Raw genomic sequence first — 20,274 nt, forward strand, 5'->3', positions numbered from 1 at the left:
TGGGATTGTTTAGTCTGCAGAAGAGAAGCATGAGGGGGAATTTGATAGCTGCTTTCAACTACCTGAAATTCCAAAGAGGATGGCTCTAGACTGTTCTCAGTGGTAGCAGCTGACAGAAGAAGGAGTAATGATCTCAAGTTGCAGTGGGGGAGGTTTAGGTTGGATATTAGAAAAAGCTCTTTCACTAAGAGGGTGGTGAAGCACTGGAATGGGTTGCCTAGGGAGGTGGTGGAATCTCCTTCCTTAGAGGTTTTTAAAGTCAGGCTTGACAAAGCCCTGGCTGGGATGATTTAGTTGGGGATTGGTCCTGCTTTGAGCAGGGGGTTGGACTAGATGACCTCCTGAGGTCCCTTCCAACCCTGATATTCTATGATATAAGAAGCACGTGAATGAGAGATGGAAAAATATTTATAACTAGCAGTTTTATTCATTTCTGAACATTTCTCTTCAGAGCCAACATACATGGACATGAATGTTTGCAGAGTAGATAATCACATGCATAAAATCTTACTCTAAAAAATTCCACTACTTGGGCAATCCCCCACCCCCACCCCCGCTCCATTTTGCCCTCCTATATATGGTCTGTCCAATGTAAAACAATCCAGAAAATTTAGTGAAATTTAGTGAAGCAACTTGAATAACAATAGTTCCATGTAAGTATCATGTTCTGCTGCTTATCATCTAGCTTAGTTCTATTTGGTTCTTGTCATAGAATCATAGAAGATTAGGGTTGGAAGAGACTCCAGGAGGTCATCCAGTCCACCCCCCTGCTCAAAGCAGGACCAACACCAACTAAATCATCCCAGCCAGGGCTTTGTCAAGCTGGGCCTTAAAAACCTCTAAGGAAGGAGATTCCACCACCTCCCTAGGTAACCCATTCCAGTGCTTCACCACCCTCCTAGTGAAAGTGTTTCCGAATATCCAACCTAGACCTCCCCCACTGCAACTTGAGACCATTGCTCCTTGTTCTGTCATCTGCCACCACTGAGAACAGCTGACCTCTTATCAGTAGCCTCTCTGGCACTGAAGTTTCCTAACTCCACTATATATATTTGTGGTGGAGAGTCGTATTGTTTGCTTTAAAAAAGAGAGATTTTGAAAAGTTACTGAGTTATTGAGTAGTTGAGGAGAGGAGTGAGGGACTGGGTGTTTTGAGGTTCAGGAAAGTGGGAGCTGGCTTAGGGAAACAAGAAGCCAGGGCTGAGGTATATAAAAGCCAGTTGGAGGGAGCTGTATGATGCCTGTTTGGGCAGTAGATCTTGTCCTCTCTCCAGTAGAACTGCCAGTAGTTCTACAAGAAAGAAGGGAAATAAATTGATACCCATACTCAGAGCTGGTAACGGTGTACATTATGGAGTAGGCTCAGAAGGACACTAATACTAGTTTTAAAGACCCAGACAAATTCTAAATGGTTGAACTCAAATCATTGCAGTTCTTTCTTCTTCTCACATAAAAAAGTGAGTTCAGATGTTTATTGTAATGTACATCAATATGAAGGGAAATGTTGCCCTCTGGTGGTTCCCTCCTAAAAAGACAGGGTTCATAGTACAAAAGTGCTTTCTAAAAACAAATATTTTGGAAGGTTAGTGTGTAATATTTGTAAATAGCTTTACAAATGGAAAGCTTTGCATAAATACATGTTTTATTATTAAATTATACTAAAATGCCATGATTTCAGTTAATTGCAGCATTCCATAAGTCATAAAACTATATTGTTAATGATGAAGGAACTGCTCAGTCTCTGCAAACCTTAAGTTTTATTTCAAAATTTTATATTGAGTTGTCATAATATTATTGTTGCTCCAAGACTCTTTTTATAAGTAAGTTTATATACATATAATACTAACTTAGGCCTGAATCCTGAAAGCAAGCATTTGCTTTAATACACCTAACTGTTAATCATAGAAATGTAAAGGAAGGGAGCTCGAGATGTCATCTTTTAGTCCATCACACTATGCTGAGGTAGGACCAAGTATAGTTAGACTATATCTGACAGGTGTTTGTCTAACTTTGTACTTATAAATCTCCAATGATGAGCATTACACAACGTCCCTTGGTAACCTATTACAGTATTTAACTACTATGATAATTAGAAAGATTTTCCTAATATCTAACCTAAATCTCCCTTGCTGCATCCTCTTTACAGCAGTCCTTAACGTATCTGAAGGCTATCAGGTCCCTCCCGCCTTCTCAAAACTAAGGTTATACAGTTTTTTTTAACTTTTTTCCTCATAGGTCAGGGTTTCTAAACCTTTTATCAGTGTTTTTTTTTGTTTGTTTTTGTTTTTTTGTTTTTTTGCTTTTCTCTGTACTTCTCCAGTTTGTCCACATCTTTCCTAAAGGGTGGATCCCAGAACTGGACACAATACCCCAGTTAAGGCCTCAACAGTGCCAAGTAGAGCAGGACAATTACCTCCCATGCCCTACAGATGATACTTCTGTTAATACACCCCAGAATTATATTAGTCTTTTTAACAACTGATATTGACTCGTATTCAACTTGTGATGCACTAGAACAGATCCTTTTCAGCAGTACTGCTGTCTAGCCAGTTATTCCCATTTTGTTGTGCATTTGGTTTTTCCTTCATAAGTGAAGTACTTTGCACTTGTCTTTTATTGAATTTCATCTTATTGATTTCAGACCAGTTTTCCAATTTGACAAGGTCTTTTTGAATTCTGATGCTGCCTCCAAGGTGCTTGCAACCTCTCCCAGCTTGGTGTCATCTGCAAATTTTATAACCATATGGTCGACCCCATTATCCAAGTCATTAGTGAAAATATTGAAAAGTACCCGATCCAAGACAGGCCTCTGAGTGATCCCACTTGATACAGCCTCCCAGTTTGATAGTGAACCATTGATAACTACTTTTTGAGTACTGTCTTTCAACCAGTTGTCTATCCACTTTATGGTCATTTCAATTTGACCACACTTCCCTAGTTTGCTTATGAGAGTGGCATTTGGGATTGCAACAAAAGTCTCTTACTAAAATCAAGCTATATCACGTCTACTGTCCCCCATCTCACCCCCCCCCCCCAAATCAAGTAGGCCAGTAACCCTGTTAAAGAAGGAAATTAGGTTGTTCTGGCATTGCTTGTTCTTGACAAATGCTTGCTGGCTATTATGTATTCACCTAATGATCCTTTAGGTACTTAAACTGATTGTTTAATAATTGGTTCCAATATCTTTCCAGGTATTGAAGTTAGGCTGACTGATCTATAACTCTCCTGGTCCTCTTTGTTCCCCTTTTTTAAAGATAGGTACTATGTTTGCCCTTTTGCAGCCCTCTGGGATCTCACCCATCCTCCATGAGTTCCTTGAGATAATTGCTAATGGTTCAGAGATTGCATCAGTTAGTTTCTTAAGTACCCTAGGGTGCATTTTGTCAGGCCCTGCCAACTTCAATACATCTAAATTATCTAACAATCTTATTCCCTGTGGGACTACTTGCATGCATAAAATTAATCCTGTGAGTATGTTCTTAAGATCAAGGCTTTGATTTGGCTTTTATTCCTAGAAACTCTATTAAAAATGTCAATTGGGCTTCCTGTTTGTTTGCTTCTGATTTCTGAAGCAACTGTGCTCAGCATATAAGTAAAAGGACTTACTTTCCTTGTCTGCATTTCCTAATGAAAATAACATCTTGTAAGCTTTGTTTTGTAAAACAAAACTTCCAATAGTGTTGACCGAGATTGAATGCTAGCAGTCTCACACTCATGATGAACTCTATGAAAACAAGCCTGGGTGCAAATAAGAGGAAATATTGGGTTTAAAAAAAAATGTTTTCAAACCTGCATTAATTTGCTGTGAGGCAAAGCATGTTAAAATGGTATAAAAAGGAATTGCCCAAATTATGTAAGTGTGTTCTTACAAAGAATGCATGTAATGTGTTTTCTACTTCTGAAACTTGTAGTGTAACCACATACATATTGGTGAAGTACCTGTTTCCCTATATGTTTGCATAGGTGATCTGTATGGTGCCATAGGCTCTCCCGTTAGGCTGACACGGACTGTGATTGTTGGAAAACATAAGGAATTAGTTCAACGTATTCTCTACGTTCTAACATACTTCCTCCGGTGCTCTGAGCTACAAGAAAATCAACTGGCCTGGAATGGGAAAGTTGGAGAGGAAGAGCAACTGCTAAATGGAAGGAAGATCACAACTACATTGGAAAAGGGAGAGGTTGAAGAATCTGATTATGTGATTGTCACTGTTAAGAATGAACCCGCTCTTGTGCCGCCAATCCTACCTCAGAAGAATGGTGGAAATCAAACCAGTAGCACTGTGGGGCATGTCAGTAACCCAGAGAGCTCTCCTGCTCTGCCAATGTCCTCAAAAGAAAAGAATGAAGAAGTAACAAGAAAGGCTGATCAGAGCTCCAGGGCATCCTGTATTGCATCAAAAGACTGCACAGTTGGCAGTTCTGAGTCTAAAGGAATGGTGGATGACTGTAGGAAAGGGAAGGTAGTTGATATAGGAACTGTGTCCTACCATTTTGAAGAACAAATAGAATCAGAGGATTTAACGGCTGTCTTAAAGAATAGCAACCAGGCCACTAGTGAAGTAGCAGAAAAGCCATCTGACAGGTCATCTGCTGTACCGTGTCCTGAGAGGTTTGTTGATAGGAGTCCTCCTTTAGAAAGGGTCACCTTCCAAATTGGAAGTTCTACATCGCCAGAGTCAGATTTAGAAACTCGTAAGAGTGACATGGATGAAAATTTTAGGGCGTTCAAAAAAAATCTACAGGTAGCAAGCTGTACGTCAAGTCCACCAAATGCGCCTGCAGAAACTTCCCTGAGCCAACAAGAAACTTCCAAAGCCTCCCTTAACCCATTACACATTAGGCGTAATATCTGTTATGCACAAATTCCGTCATGTGAAGTGAGTGCGAATATATTTGATGAATATTTTGCTGAGGGTAATAAAATTGAAATGAATGTAGCAAATACTTCTACTCTGCGTGGTTTATCAGATGAACCACTTAAGCCATCTGATAAAATAGAAACTGTAAAAACAGAAATCTTAGAGGAAGCTAGAACCCTGTGCTCCAAGAATGGGGAGGGCCATTCACTTGACTCTGTTAAAACAAGTTCTGACGTACAGGACTCTGGCCAAGTAGTCACTGAAGATGTCCCCTATGGGGATGCTGGAAGGAAAATCCCCTTCCGAATCGAAGGGGATATTCCTAGGAATGAGAGTTCAGATAGTGCACTTGGAGACAGCGACGACGATGGTGCTTCATGTATCTCTGATCTACACCCTCGAGGCCATGTCAGCAATAGGCATGAAGAATTTACAGAAGTAGAACTTCCTTTACCAAGGTAAAGAATGTATGTGAGTGAATCTTGTGCCAAATGGGGTCAAACGCTGTTGCCAACCAAGAGCTGTTCAACGGCCTGGGAAATGCCTGGGGTCTCAACTCAGTTTCTTGCTGATGTCTGTACTGCAAAAATTGCTGTTGCAACTGGGTCCTTTGTTGGCCGTTTCAGCAAAAGGCCGAGATTGAGCAGATGATACACTGACTGCTTGCCAAAATCATTGGTTTTTTGACAGGGCTTTTTTTCTCAGGTATTTCTGGTCCTTCAGCAGGGCTAAGACACATGCTGGTGGGGTAGGGAGTGGGCATAGTTACTGCCTATGCTTTGAATTGAAAACTTCACTGTCTATCCAGCATGAACATTTAAATTCATTTACTTAAAACAAAACCAAACAAAATAAACCTCTAAGACTGGTCTGGAGTACTTTACATTAAACTTACTTTTAATATTTGCTAGAAGTTGCTATTAAATTTCCATTACAACATCTCCATCCCCTCCCCTCTTTTACCGTTTAAGTTCTGAACAGTGCAGGAGAGCCCTTGTGACCAGGCAGAGCTCTACAGACTTCACTCAGCCAGTTATCTGGGCTTTATTATTGTTTAGGGTCTTGAAAACTGTTCCCTTAAGGCTGAAATATTCCATGTTTGTGCTCTGGCAGAAGGTGAACATCTGTGAAAGTTTGAGCAAAACACTTTTCTCATCCTTTTGAGTTTAGGGAGAGTAGAAAAATTCTAATCACACTTTTTGGTACACAGATGAAGTCTAATGCAGGCATAATTCTGATGCCTTTGCTTTGCTTGAGACTGCATATGCATTTAGTTAAGTGTTCACTGAACCACGCAATGAACTCTCAAGCTCAGCAAACCAACTAGCTGCAAAACAGGGAGCTTATATATTCCACAAGGCCTAACAGTTTCAGACTTGTCTTCTTTTCTTAAAATCTAGAAAACTAAAATGTTCTGAACTGTTTAAAATTAGTCAGGGAATGTTAAGGTTCCTACACCAATATTAACTCTGCTTCATTGTTTCTTTTTTCCTTGTGTGGCTTCATTTAGTGCTGCTTAATTTTAAATGCCAGAGGACTTGCTATGTAAATTTAAACAGGCTACAGAGCCAGGCACAGAGTAAATCTGAAGGCTAGTTAATGTCAGGTCTCTCAACAGCATCTAAATGTAGCCTGTCAGATAAGAATTGCATCAGTTTCATGTATTTGAAGATCTTGTGACAAGTCTATAATGCTGACAATTTCACCATACTTATTGTGCTTATAGGAGGAGTGGGGAGAGATATCTGAAGGGTGGCTATGCTCTTGGCTTTTGAATGGGCTTCGTATTCTTCTGTTTCAGATCCAACATAATCAGCAGTCCAAGTGTGAAAAACTTTGGAAGGTCACTTCTTGGTGGTTACTGTACCACATACATGCCTGATCTGGTACTGCATGGAATAAGTAATGATGAAAAACTGAAGCAGTGGTTACCAGCAGATCTGCTTCATGCAGTGCATGTAGGTTTCCCTACATTTTTTCCAGAGCCACTGACCTCTAATAGTAGGAATGATATGATTTTACTGAACACATATTCTGAATGGGGAAAAGATACAGGATAGCTACTGTTCAATAAAACCAATTGCTAGTGACCAATATAGAGACTTCACACTTCTTGACTCTTAGAACATGTGACAGTACACACACACCCCTTTCACATGTGCTCACATGTACTGTATAAATCTTATAATGCAAACATAAATGGGAGGGGGGGTATCTAATTCTCTACTTACAACTTGAAAAGTTTAACAGGATTATTCTTTACAATAGGAAAATTATAATATTGAAGTGCTTCCCTTTTCAGTCACCTTAACAGGCTGACTGCATTGCAGTGTACACAACTAAGATGGTCTGCAAGTGCCTGGAAGCTTGTTAATGCAGTTACCACCTACTATAGTACATGTTACTATGGAGATGAGAAATCTTGTAGATTTTGCCAGTCATTAGCACAAATGACAGAGTGCAGATTAGTTGGCCATAAGTACAAGCTTCATTGTGTGTTAGACCATGTCTAAAATGTCTGGTTTTTACTCTATTTGTAGGTTCAAAACAAGTAATTTATTATAACTGATCTATCACTAAATTAACATTTATAGTTGCACAGTAAATGCCGACTAAAGATTAACAAGCCCTAGCTGCAGACATTAAGTGCTTTTAGCTATCTGTAGCAGTGCAGGAAGGAAACAGTAAAAAGAACCGTGCTTCTCTAATGGAGTGTTTTAAATTGAGCAATGAAATTGCAATTTTTTCCACACTTACAGAACAGAAATTTGTCTTTGAAACACACAGGCCACAGCTTTAGCCCCCAGTCTAACCCTTTGTGCCTCCCCTGTAAGAGAAAGCAGCAGTAAAGCTGGTCTAGTAGGGGAGCTGGGGATTCCTTTTGTATAAAGAAATTTGCGATTAGTATATAGCTGTCTCTTTCACACCCTCATCTTTTTTTAAAATAAAATCTATGCATCTGACTTGCGTATTTTTACTTTGGCCCCAAATCAAGTTTGTCTTGTTAGTTATTTCACCATAACAAAATCCAATCCAAATTCTCCACAGTTCTCACATTATTTTTATAAAACCTTTTCTTTTTAGACAAAAACAAATGTTTGGTCTCACTTCTTTGAAACACTCTTCCCACTTTATCATTCCACCCCTCCCACGCAAAACTTAAGTGCTAATGAAGCCTTTTAGTCTCAGTTGTGAACACCAGTTGAAAATGTTTTGAATACCTAGTGTTCTTGTTTTGTACCTATTACAGCATCCAGTACTAGATGAGCCCATAGCAGAAGCTGTCTGCATTATTGCCGATACGGATAAATGGACTGTACAGGTGGCTACAAGCCAGAGAAGGATGATGGACAGTATGAAGCTAGGCAAAGATGTCTTAGTCTCCAGTCAAGTGTCCAATTTGCTGCAGTCCATTTTACAGCTTTACAAACTCCACCTCCCAGCTGACTTCGTAAGTATTTCTTTATGAACAACAATTCTTTGGCTAATAAGAATTGTTCAGTCATGTGTGCCAAATTTCGTATGCTAGGGCCTTCAGGTATTACCTGCCTGATTTCAATTACAGTGAAACAATTTAGTAAATATACTAAACATGCACAGTGCAGCCCACCTACAGAGATATTACACATATAAAATCGTATTAAAAGAACATTAAGATTGCAAAGTCAAGGACTCAAAAGTTAGTAAATGCCAGAATTAAGGTTGCCTGTTCAGCCTTAATTCAGACCCCTTGTGTGTATGCATTATACTAAAGTCTTGAATTACATGATCATATACTATTTGCCCACAGAACCCCTGTCATTGATGAGCATAATGCTGCTAAATTTGTGTCTTAGAAGACTGTCTCCCTTGTCAGTTTTCCTTCTGAGCTACCCACCCATTGTTCAGATCAACAGACTGTGTTTTGTATGGTACTACACAAAACAGAGAACAGCTCTGAGCTATAGGCAACACAGGCCAATGGTGTGCTCATTGTGGCACTTCAAGAGATATGACTATATTAAAGCCCACCCATTGGAGTATGTCCATGGTTAGTGGAAAGAACAAACTAAAATCGGCATGGATGCTGCTTAAATGCACCTTTTTAAAAAAAAAAAAAAAGAGAGAGAAAAAATGTATATCCCAGTTTGAGTCACTATCTCTGATATTGAAAGCTGACTTTTGAATAATTTTTCACTCATTCGATGGTACAAGTCATAAGGAAAATTTGAAAAATTCCACTTCATTTCTCACACCTCTGTAGGCATAATGAGCCTGAACTCTTCAGCCATCAAGAATGAGAGGGATTTGTCTGGTGTATCCACACATCAAATTAAAAATTTCTAAGTATCTTCTGATTTTTAGCTGGCATTCAGTGAATGGAAGTCTTCTGTTTGTAAAGGTTACCATATAGGAGTGTGTGACACTGCTGAATCTCCTTTAGAATGGAATGTAACAGAGAGGGAAACACTTCTCTTTACCTACCATCCATATTCTTTACTTTCATAAAATTCTTAATCCCATATAACATTAATGATGTAAGGACTGGGAAAGTAAACTGTGGCAATGCAAATTTCAGGAGATGACAAGTGTTTATGGAATTATGCCCAGAGGATTCAGGGGGCCTGGGGCAAAGCAATTTTGGGGGTCCCTTCCATTTAAAAAAAAGTTGCAATACTGTAGAATACTATATTCTCGTGGGGGCCCCTGTGGGGCCCGGGGCCTGGGGCAAATTGCCCCCCCTCCCCCCGGGGCAACCCTGAGTGTACACCTACTTATACAGATATCTGTCCCTAACCCAGCCTATTAAGGATGCATAATGCAATGGCTCTCAACCTTTCCAGACTACTGTACACCTTTCAGGAGTCTGATTAGTCTTGAGTACCCCCAAGTTATTCCTCACTTAAAAACTACTTGCTTACAAAATCAGATATAAAGATACAAGTGTCATCGCACACTATCATGGAAAAATTGCTTACTTTCTCATTTTTACTATATAATTTATAAAATAAATCAATTGGAATATATATATTGTACTTACATTTCAGTATATAGAGCAGTATAAACAAAACCTCTGCGTATCCCCAAGGGTACCCATACCCCTGGTTGAGAACCACTGCATTAATGGATTCCCTTTGCATTTGAAGGTGCATGGAGAATGTGTTATCCTAGCTCATACCATGTTCTGATCCTCGCCTGTGATGTGGGTATGTAGTGAAAATGTTAAGTCAAGCGGTTGTCAGTTCACCTTAGCTAGCACTGTGTCATGAGATGGTATCTCCTTTTCCTGCGACCCAAAGCATTAAACAGTCGATCCATTGTCTGTTCTCAACTTATGTAAGAACCATTATGAACTGAAAGAATGATTGTTCAAATATTTATTTATGCTGCTAAAGAACATCAAAATAATGTTATCTTACCTACCAAGCACAGCTCTCTTCTGCCTTAGACTTTAATTAGCAAAATTTGTTGTACATTAGCATAAAATACAAAAGGAAATTCAAACTTCTAGGACAGTGTTAAGAATTCCATATGCTTTAACAAATGCAGTGTTTTTTACTCCTTAAACTTGAGAAATATACTTAATGTGACCTAAAGTTACACGCTCCTGATGCGTGTCTAATTGCTGCCTCCTCCTGTCAGATGTACTCTGCAATATGACTTACTGCGTACGCTGCTTGCCTTCATCTCTAGGAGCATGCAGAGCTGAATTAGTTTGATTTTGGTGGACTGGTCTTTGCTGCAGAGAGATGATGTATCAAATTTAATACACATCCTGTATCCCATACCAAAATAGGCAATAAAGTGTCTTACCAGTTCATATTCTAGCACTAAAAATATTGGGTGTAATTTTGGCCCCCTGGTAGTTTTGCCTCTGACTTCAATGGCATTTCACCTATTCTCTTGCATGATAATTGCTCTCACACTTAAATTCTCTCTCAAATCTATAAAAAGCATATGAACTTCTAGCATATTAAGTTAATGGACAATGTGATCTTTAAAAGTCTAATTATTGAAATACCAATTAACTTCAACTTTTACCATTTGACAACTAGTATTTAGTTATTAAACACCGTTGAACCACCCCCTTTAGCACTAGTACTGCAAAACATCTACAAGGGGTTCATAAATGACATTTTTAAATAAATTAATGAACAAAAGAACCTGTCACTCCAGCCCATATCACTGTCTTTACACACTTTATTGCAAATACACCGCTACCCCGATATAACGCGACCCAATCGGATATAATGCGATAAAGCAGCGCTCTGGGGGGCGGGGGGGCGGGGCTGTGCACTCCGGTGGATCAAAGCAAGTTCGATATAACGCGGTTTCACCTATAATGTGGTAAGATTTTTTTGGCTCCCAAGGACAGCGTTATATCGAGGTAGAAGTGTATAAAATAAAATTGCTGCTTTTTATAATTCTTAGTTTCTTCAAGAATGGCAATTCTGCAGAGCTATAAAATTCCGATTTTAGATTCTGCTATTTAAGCTGTATCTTTCAGAAAAAACAGTAGTGACTTGTAATAAAGATGGCCTAATCAAAGTCTTCAGGTTTCCGTTTTAATTAGATGCCTTGAATGTCTTTGGGTCTGATCCAGCTTTTATTTAAGTTAGTGAAAAGACTGCCATTGACTACAGTGGGAGTTGGATATGGCTGGTTGACTGCAACAAAGGTGCTAGCCAGGAAAGATAGCCTGACCCAAATCTCTGAAAAATGATCCATTTTGCTACGATTGTGTTGGCCACTTGCAAAGAGCACTATGCCTATTCTTTTGGGTTTTTTAAGTTACACTAAACTTACATCATGCCTCCTGGTATAGTAGCTAAAATTATGAGTTTACACATTTACAGTGATTTCACATGAAAGCTAAATTGATTCTTGCAATTTCTGGTGTGTTTTTTACAGTGCATAATGCATCTTGAGGATAGGCTACAGGAGATGTACCTCAAAAGCAAAATGCTCTCAGAATACCTGCGAGGACATACAAGAGTTCATGTAAAAGAGCTAGGAATTGTATTGGGGTGAGTAAGACTTTGGTCAATCTTACCAGCAGTTTATAGCAGCTCTAACTCCCTTGAAGTTCAAATGCTACCCCGCTGTTCAGTGAGTAGGCTTGCTTCTCACTACCCACTAGGCTTGTATATGAGAGAGAGAGAGGCTAAATAAAGTGTGAAAATGTGTGCCACTGAGCTATCTGGAAGTCAAATTGAACAGTTTAAAATTTAGCATCAAGAACAATAACTGGTCCTTATTGTCCTGAAGAAAAATTAACGTTTTATTTCATGAGCAGTTTGTCAGGCAAACAGGCAAAGTCCCATTTTGTTATCAGTCAAGTCGATCTTTTCCCCCCCTTTTGTATCAAAGTTTCAGGGTAGGCAGAAGCAGTGCCTCCAAATGTTGGGGTGTTCTTATTTTATTTATTTTATTGATTTTATTTTTTGGTGAGGAGTATTCATTGTTCTGGATACAAAAGGCAGGTGTGGGGACATGAATGGGTTTCCCTTTTTCAGCAACTATACATAATAGTGTATTTTACTCACTTTACATGCAGCCTTTACACGTGCATCTGTCTACATCCTGAGGACCAAACACACACACACACAGCTGTTCTCAGTGTGCCTGTCAGATTGGCTTGTGTTCTCCGCTCCCCTTTCCCACTGATTTTGTTCTCTACATTAATTTAAAAGCCCATCTTCAGAAAGAAGACAGAAATCAGTTCTGATACTAATTAGCTTTAAATGTTAAAAATACATGCTAGCCTTCTTGATACATTATAGTTTAATAAGAAGATATCCTAAGAAGTTGGAGACCACTGCCAGTCTGAGTCTTTGGACTCTTACTGCTGTTAATCATGTGTGACAAAAAAGGATGACAGGTATTTGAGTTACTGTACCTAACTGCTTAAAAAAACAAAACAAACCCAGAGTCACTAAGGTGCATGACTTGGTTTTCTTTGTGAAGTTTTTCTCAGTTATTCACTTTACAGTGAATGTACAGGAAGGCTGAATTCCTCTTGTCCAACAGCCAAATGAAGAGACTGTGTCCATTTTTTTCTTCTCTTTCTCCCTCTGTCAACCCTACGTTTATTATTTTTCATTATTTGTAGCACCTAAGAGCCTAATCATAGACAAGGACCCCATTGTGCTGCGTGCTGTACAAACACAGAACAAAAGAGCTTGCAATTTCTCTGATTATTTCTTAGTGTTTTAATAATAATAATAGTAATATCTAGCTCTTGCATAGCACTCTTCATCTGTAGATCTCAAAGCACTTTACAAAGGAGGTCATATCATTATCCTCATTTTACAGGTGGGGAAACTGAAGCGCAGAGGTTATGGGAATTGCCTACGGTCACCCACCATGCCAGTGTCAGAGCTGGGAATAGAAATCTGGTCTCCTGAATCCCAGTCCAGTTTTCTAGCCACTAAGTCACACTGCCTCCCTTTTACTCTTTGCTTTCCCTGTTCTTTAATTTTCCCTCCCCCCAGCTGTCTGAGGCGTTCCATTCTGTTTCTCATCAAATCTCATATCCTGGTCTGAACGCCATAGCTGAAGTGACTTGAAACTGACAGTTCTGTGCTTTTTCTACTCCTGCTTTGATTGCAGAGTGGGTATGTGTTCTTGTCAAGCAACTTCAGCAGTAATGCTGCTCAGATCAGGATCTGTTGTCAAAAACATCTACTGAGACTTTGATGCAATATGCCTTTGGAATGTTAAATTGTTTATTATTATGGCCATAGTCTCAATTTGTGGAATTTTGAGTTTTGTAGAGCCTGGGTGAATAAATTTTAACTTAGAGCACCACTGCTGCTCTAAGAACATGAACCTGTCTCAGGAGGTGCAAAGCTGTTGTGGTGCTGAAACACTGAGCCTGTCTGATTTTGATTATATATAACACCTGGAAAAAACTGACTATTTTCTTCAAACTGGTGTTAGTGTTAGTGTAGTACTAATGCAGTAGAACCTGATTATTTCACACTAATGGCTTGGCAGAAGCTGTGAACTGAATTTTGTGAAGAATTTAAAAGCAAGCAAAGATAATGCATGACACAATATAACACTGATTTCTTATTTTGTAAAAATCTACAAATGAAAAAATACTACTGTACATTTTATTGGTATGCTATGAATGGTCAAATAGTAATGAACCCTTAATGAGAAGAGACCTCACTTCAGCCTGTTAAATCACCAGTGATATAGGGAGTGACCGCCAATTATTTCTGGTGTGGATTAGGAAGGTGGGAGAGGGAGGGGGAAACTTTTATTATTTTCCGGTAAAAGGTTGATATATATATTTAAAAGCCTTCTTCCTTTTCTTAAACTTCTAGGATTGAATCCAATGACTTGCCTTTGTTGGCTGCTGTCGCAAGCACTCACTCCCCGTATGTTGCTCAAATACTCTTATAAGTTAAAATCTCAGGATAGTCATTCCCTAAACAAACTACAGGAATCTTGAAGGAAGAACAGACGTGCCAAGTACCGGTAAAGAGGAGCAGGTGTATGGCAGTGCATTCCAACACCTTTTGATTCTACTTTCAGCTGGACACTTTATCTAAAGACTTCAGTTTACATAATACAAAAGTCATTCGAGTTGATTTTTTTACACTCACCTCTGAGTTAACAAATCATGAAGGTGAATGCATCCTTGCGGTCTTTTTAAATGACAAAAGTAAACACTACAGCAAACACTGAACTGTCATCAGAAAACACTGCTAAAAAACCCATGAGGTGGCAGTAAAAAGAACAGGTGGAATAGGATAGTTCTTCTAATACTGCACTTGTGATCGCATGGTGTTTTGTGTGCTTCTTTGGTTGCGGAGCTGGAGTTGTAAACTATGTACATAGCATTCCTATACAGAGGTGTTTGGATGGACACAAAGTTTTGCAGAACACAGACATCCTTTTGTATTGTAGTAGTGGCCAGCTCAAAACAAGAAACTTTGACTCGGCAGCTGAGTTATGTGGCATGTGTGAGGTTTATTGTTTAAGGATAAAAGGAAGCTGCAGCTGCTTCTAGTTTTACTGATGAGAAAATAGAATGAGCTCGGATTATAATTAGTGCCACCCCAACATTAGTATGAAGACAGCTTTTTGAGAGAGGAGGATTTTTTAGAAAGTCTTATAGAATTTCTACTACAAGTTTACATTCTTGCATTTATATCATTAATAGATTTTTTTTGCATTTCTGTATGACCTGTAAAACTGGGAATTGGTCCTAAGTCTTAATGGAATCCAATATTGCCATCTGAGATATTTCCGTTTGACAAGCTAACGTACAATATGTTACCAAATGTGTTACATTTTGAGTGTGTGTGTGCGCGCGTGTGCATACACCAACCAATTGGCATAAACTCAAAAGTTTCTTTTAAAAAAAAAAAAATAGACTGGTCAAATGCATTGCTACTATTTGGAGATGACTCTTTATTCACACTGAAAGTAGGGGCTATTTTAAGTGAAACAAAGAGGACAATGACAAGCCTGGACATCATGATTTATTAATATGAACATTCATGAACATCCACTATGATTCTACGGAACTTTTGCACTATCATCCCAGTGCCTTCTAATCTATTAAGGACTAACTGCTTTGAGGAAGAAACTTGCCCATTAGGTCAAATAGTTCATAGCACCAGTCTCTCTATTATTCCCTATAATAGTATACAGTTATCTGAAATTCTCTGCTCACAGGCATAAACTTTACTATTTACATACAAAGTATACACAGCAAGGTACAAAAAGTTACTTTTTTCATTGAACACTATTGAGCAGCATATGTAACTATTTAGACCAAGAAAGGGCAAAAGGAAATAACATTATTTTCAAAGAAAGAAAGCTAGAGGCAAGGAACTCACCCAAGCAGAGTGTTAGACTATCAAACATTCTGTGGAAACACAGACATGAGTAGTATAGGGTACTTTTGGCATTTGATACCAAGCTGTCTAAATACTTGTTTAGAAACATAAACTCTTCCTACTAGAATAATTCCTGCCTGCTAGGATTCATTAATTGGCTCACTGAACCATCCTTGCTGGTGATTCCAGAATTCCCAGCATTGTAGAAATTCCTAGCATTTAAGCACAGAGCTTCAGTTTATACTGCCCTGATAATTGGCTTTCTAAAGAGAATCTTCAATAATTAAAGTGAGAAAAGGTGAGTATTACGGGGGTTTTCATTTTGTTCTAAATGTGACAGAAAATTGTCCTTAATCTTGTTAGTGTCTGTCTCGCGCTCTCTCTGAGAGGAACGTGTAGATTACCATGAGAAATTTCTGTGCAGAAGGGTTGTGTCTCCAAGTTGAAGGACTCTTAATTTCCAGGTATGATTTCTAAACAGAGAAGATTATTTAACATCTGGGATCTCCAATCTAACATTCCAGGAGTCTCCCTTTTGCATAGTACTTTCAGAGTATGTCTAAACAGCAATGAAACACCCATGGATGGACCGTGTCAGCTAGCTCAGGCTGCAGGTCTATAAAATTGCAGCCTTGGGCTGGAGCATGGACTGTGGGACATTTCCTCCTCATGGGGTCCCAGAGCCTATGCTTCATCCCAAGCCCAAACGTCTACACTGCAATTTTTATAGCCGCACAGCCCAAGCCCCATGAGCATGAATCAGCTGACCTAGGCCAGTCATGGGTGTTTAATTGCACTGTAGACATTTAGTCCTTTTCTCCAATATGCTCTTCAGAGTGACTACAGTCTTCCTGAAGTTTGGGTTATCTCTTATTGCTGATACATGAAGAAATCTGCTTGCCCTGATTTGGTTCCCCTGAGCTGCTTTGACCTCCACTCCATGGTTTGCTTGAAACCAAATGACATGGCAAGTGCACCTGTTGTCAAACTTCCCCTCTCTGCTTAGTAAGTGTGTAGGTGTGTGTAATGACTTCCCTTGTAAGTATGCAAGAATTCTATATTTTATGCATTCTCATTACTTCATGCCCTGCAGTTTTTTTCATAGTAATTTAGTTTGTCTAGTTTCTGTTTATGTTCAACAAAAAATGGCTTGTCTTGTTTCCGTCTGAACTGACTTGAGTCCCAGTTTTGCAGAGAGATGCCTGCAAGTGGACCTCTGTATCCACATGGAGCCCCATTGAAGGCAAATCAACCTGCACACAGCATGTTGCAGGCTTAGAACCTTGATCAGAAATCCTTAATTTACTATTTACCCCCAACAAATGCTGCTGTTTGATAAAATTGTACGTTGATTTAAGGAGATGTATGAACTGATGATTCAAATGCAATCGACTTTTTCCTCAGCCCAATATAATATCTTTACAGTATAGTTATTGTCTTTTATATAACACTTTGCTGCTCTTCACAAATTACACGAGACTGCCCTATTTTTAGTCTCAAAATTGATTTCTAAAATTAAGGTTTGTATAATTCTTAATTTTAAAAAAATGGTGGCTTTAGTTTAAAGAAACTTAAATATTTCTCCCTCCCGCCAAATATACTACCTCAATTGACAGGATACTACCTTTAGGGCTCTTCAACTTTGTAAAGCTTACCTGTTGAACATTTTTGTAGCATCTTGCTGGTTGGGCAAGTTAGTGTGGCATGACAGAGCAGTAAGTATGTACAAATGTTGTTGTGTTAGACATCTTTATAGCATGTTTCAGTTTTATTTTTTTAATAGAATGAAAAGTGATATGAATGTACAGGAAAAATGTTTAAAACTTACAGTGAAATAAAAATGTAGCTGAAATCTTCAAGATTCCAAAGCTTTTTTATTTTTATCAGTATTATAAATCTTTTGTAAACTTCTTAATACATATTTTTCTTGGTTTTCAAGTGAGGCTGAGTAATCTTTCAAAACCCTACAGAAATGCAGTTTACACATTCCAATGCAAAGAATGTACACCCTTCAGATTAAATTACTTTTACAGATGTGGGGGAGAAATGCCAGTACAGGTGAACACTAAACTAGGACTGCATATAATAAGTCTTTTAATCTAAAGCAGTTTCAATATGAACTAAACATTTTAATCTAATTAATAATTTGGGAAGCTATAAACTAATCTAAACTATAGTTCTTCTGCCTCAAATGTATGAATATATACTTTTAATTCGCTGTGTGTCTTTCATAGCTATAATACTTTGGAGAACAAAATAAATAAGTATCAGAGGGGTAGCCGTGTTAGTCTGGATCTGTAAAAGCAACAAAGAATCCTGTGGCACCTTATAGACTAACAGACGTTTTGCAGCATGAGCTTTCGTGGGTGAATACCCACTTCTTCGGATGCAAGTCCGAATACCCACTTCTTGCATCCGAAGAAGTGGGTATTCACCCACGAAAGCTCATGCTGCAAAACGTCTGTTAGTCTATAAGGTGCCACAGGATTCTTTGTAAAATAAATAAGGTGTTTTGCTTGTATATTTTCACTCTTGAAAGTGAAAAGCCCTTTTTCAAAACACCAAACTGTTGTATGTAAAGTGACACAACTTGGTCACTATCTAAAGCAAGATTCCCTCTCCCCAACCTCCACTCTTGGCTTAAAAGGACTCAGATCAGAATTGAGTCTAAACTGCCAATTATATAGTATACATTAGCTACTCCAGTTAAATGGATTAAAATGACATACATAACTGGTTATCCATACTAGAAGCAAATCTGATTGTGTTGCTATTGCATGTTTTATGAGAGGATTTCCTTCTTTTAGGATTGACTGAATGGGTATCAGTATCAAAAACTGTGGAATTTTTTTTTTCTTACTGCTGTTTATGTACAGTATAATTTTGGTCTATTTCTTTGCAACATTTGGTGCAATAAACGTTTTGAATTCAGTTTAAATTGTCTTGCTTATTTTTTTTCCCTTTTAAATCTCCTCCTAGAAATGTTTTTCTGCTTCTGGTGGATAAAGCTCGGATTGAACACTGCATTGATGGGTACAATTGGCTAGTACCATTATCAGTAGTGCAGCAGCAGATATGGACAGTAATAGACAGTATTCGCAAGGTTCGGGGGCTTATGTTCCCTAAACTCTACTCAGATCTATAGATGCCCCTTCTCCATTTATATGCAGACAAATGCTGATACCTTAAAAGTGATCTGTGAGCAGAAATGAAAATTGAGTGAACACGAATGGGCCGAATGCCCTTGCTAATTAGGTTCTGTGGAGGAATTAGTTATTTCTTAATTCAGTAGATCTCACATAGGCCCGTGGCTGTTTCCAAGTTCACTCCTTACTCTTTCACAACATAAGGCTTTCCATAACATCTGTATGACTTTATTTTAAAAACAAAACTATTTTATACTTGTCCATGTGCCAAGTGCCCTAAGAGCCTGAGGTTCTGTATTTGTATTTTTGTGCTTCACTCAATTTTCTGTATTTTTGTTTTCACCTGCATGAACAATCAGACTTCACCAGATTTCCAGTTGTTTTGGGTCAGTTTTTTTAATGCCAAATCCACCATCTTCCTAAGGCTTCCAAGCTGGATACTGTCCAGAGTGCACCAAGCAACTCTCCAGTCTGGAGGCCTCAGAGCAGCATGAGATTTGAATGGAGAAACTGTAGAAAAACGACTGGATCTGTTGGCCTTGCAGCTAATCTTTACATTGGAGAAGAGAGAGGATTAATGTAACAATTGTTTTTGTACCCTTATGTTTGAGAATAGAGCTGAGGTACAGTCTGGTTTGTATGTTTATAATCACTCATTCCATCTTCAGTTTGAACTCAATAAAGATTAGTAATATCTCAGGCTGAAGGGGACAAGAAAAATAACTCTTCACATCAAGTTCTTCTCACTGTGCATCTCCCTGAAATGGTTTTTCTTTTATTTTGTAGCAGTAACTGTAAACTTTGTAGCCTTTTGACATATATCTGGAATCTCTTACAGTGCTTGGTGTGGTCCCAAGCTCTGTCCTGTAGGGGCACATTCAGTGAATACAACTTTGTTTTACTCGATTGTCACTATGATTTCACACTCACCCACTTTGTGGTAAACTGCATAGCCTGTCTTTTACATAGGACTCTTACCAAAACAGTAACCTTTTTAAGGTAAACAGAATTTGGTGCTCATGAGACTGAAGGCCTATTAGCATGCAGAGTACACTTGCACAGCTGTGCCTCTGGGTTGTAATCCTGACTTCCATTTTCCCTTGTTGGTCTAGGCCAGGGGTAGGTGACCTATGGCATGCGTGCCGAAGGCTGCACACAAGCTGATTTTCAGTGGCACTCACACTTCCCGGGTCTTGGCCACTGGTCCAGGGGGCTCTGCATTTTAATTTAATTTTAAATGAAGCTTCTTAAACATTTTTAAAACCTTATTTACTTTACATACAACAATAGTTTAGTTATATATTATAGACTTAGAGAAAGAGACCTTCTAAAAACGTTAAAATGTATTACTGGCGCGCAAAACCTTAAATTAGAGTGAATAAATGAAGACTCGGCACACCACTTCTGAAAGGTTGCCGACCCCTGGTC

General features: G+C 38.7%; 2 protein-coding genes across 5 annotated transcripts in view; one reads left to right on the plus strand and one right to left on the minus strand.

The window, feature by feature from the left end:
- FNIP2 (folliculin interacting protein 2) overlaps positions 1 to 17,559 on the plus strand; it is a 72,252-nt gene extending 54,693 nt beyond the window's left edge. For both annotated transcript variants that reach the window (XM_039539190.1, XM_039539191.1), the window contains 5 exons: positions 3,964 to 5,320; positions 6,664 to 6,820; positions 8,113 to 8,313; positions 11,754 to 11,869; positions 14,177 to 17,559. In XM_039539190.1, coding sequence (XP_039395124.1) covers positions 3,964 to 5,320; positions 6,664 to 6,820; positions 8,113 to 8,313; positions 11,754 to 11,869; positions 14,177 to 14,255 — 1,910 coding nt within the window. In that variant the 3' untranslated portion in view covers positions 14,256 to 17,559. The remainder of the gene's footprint in view (positions 1 to 3,963; positions 5,321 to 6,663; positions 6,821 to 8,112; positions 8,314 to 11,753; positions 11,870 to 14,176) is intronic.
- Positions 1 to 20,274, minus strand: part of C5H4orf45 (chromosome 5 C4orf45 homolog) — a 105,688-nt gene that overhangs the window by 29,501 nt on the left and 55,913 nt on the right. For all 3 annotated transcript variants that reach the window (XM_039539195.1, XM_039539192.1, XM_039539194.1), the window contains exon 5: positions 10,508 to 10,581. In XM_039539195.1, coding sequence (XP_039395129.1) covers positions 10,508 to 10,581 — 74 coding nt within the window. The remainder of the gene's footprint in view (positions 1 to 10,507; positions 10,582 to 20,274) is intronic.

This window comes from Mauremys reevesii, linkage group 5 (genome assembly GCF_016161935.1).
Source record: "Mauremys reevesii isolate NIE-2019 linkage group 5, ASM1616193v1, whole genome shotgun sequence".
Lineage (NCBI taxonomy): Eukaryota > Metazoa > Chordata > Testudines > Geoemydidae > Mauremys > Mauremys reevesii.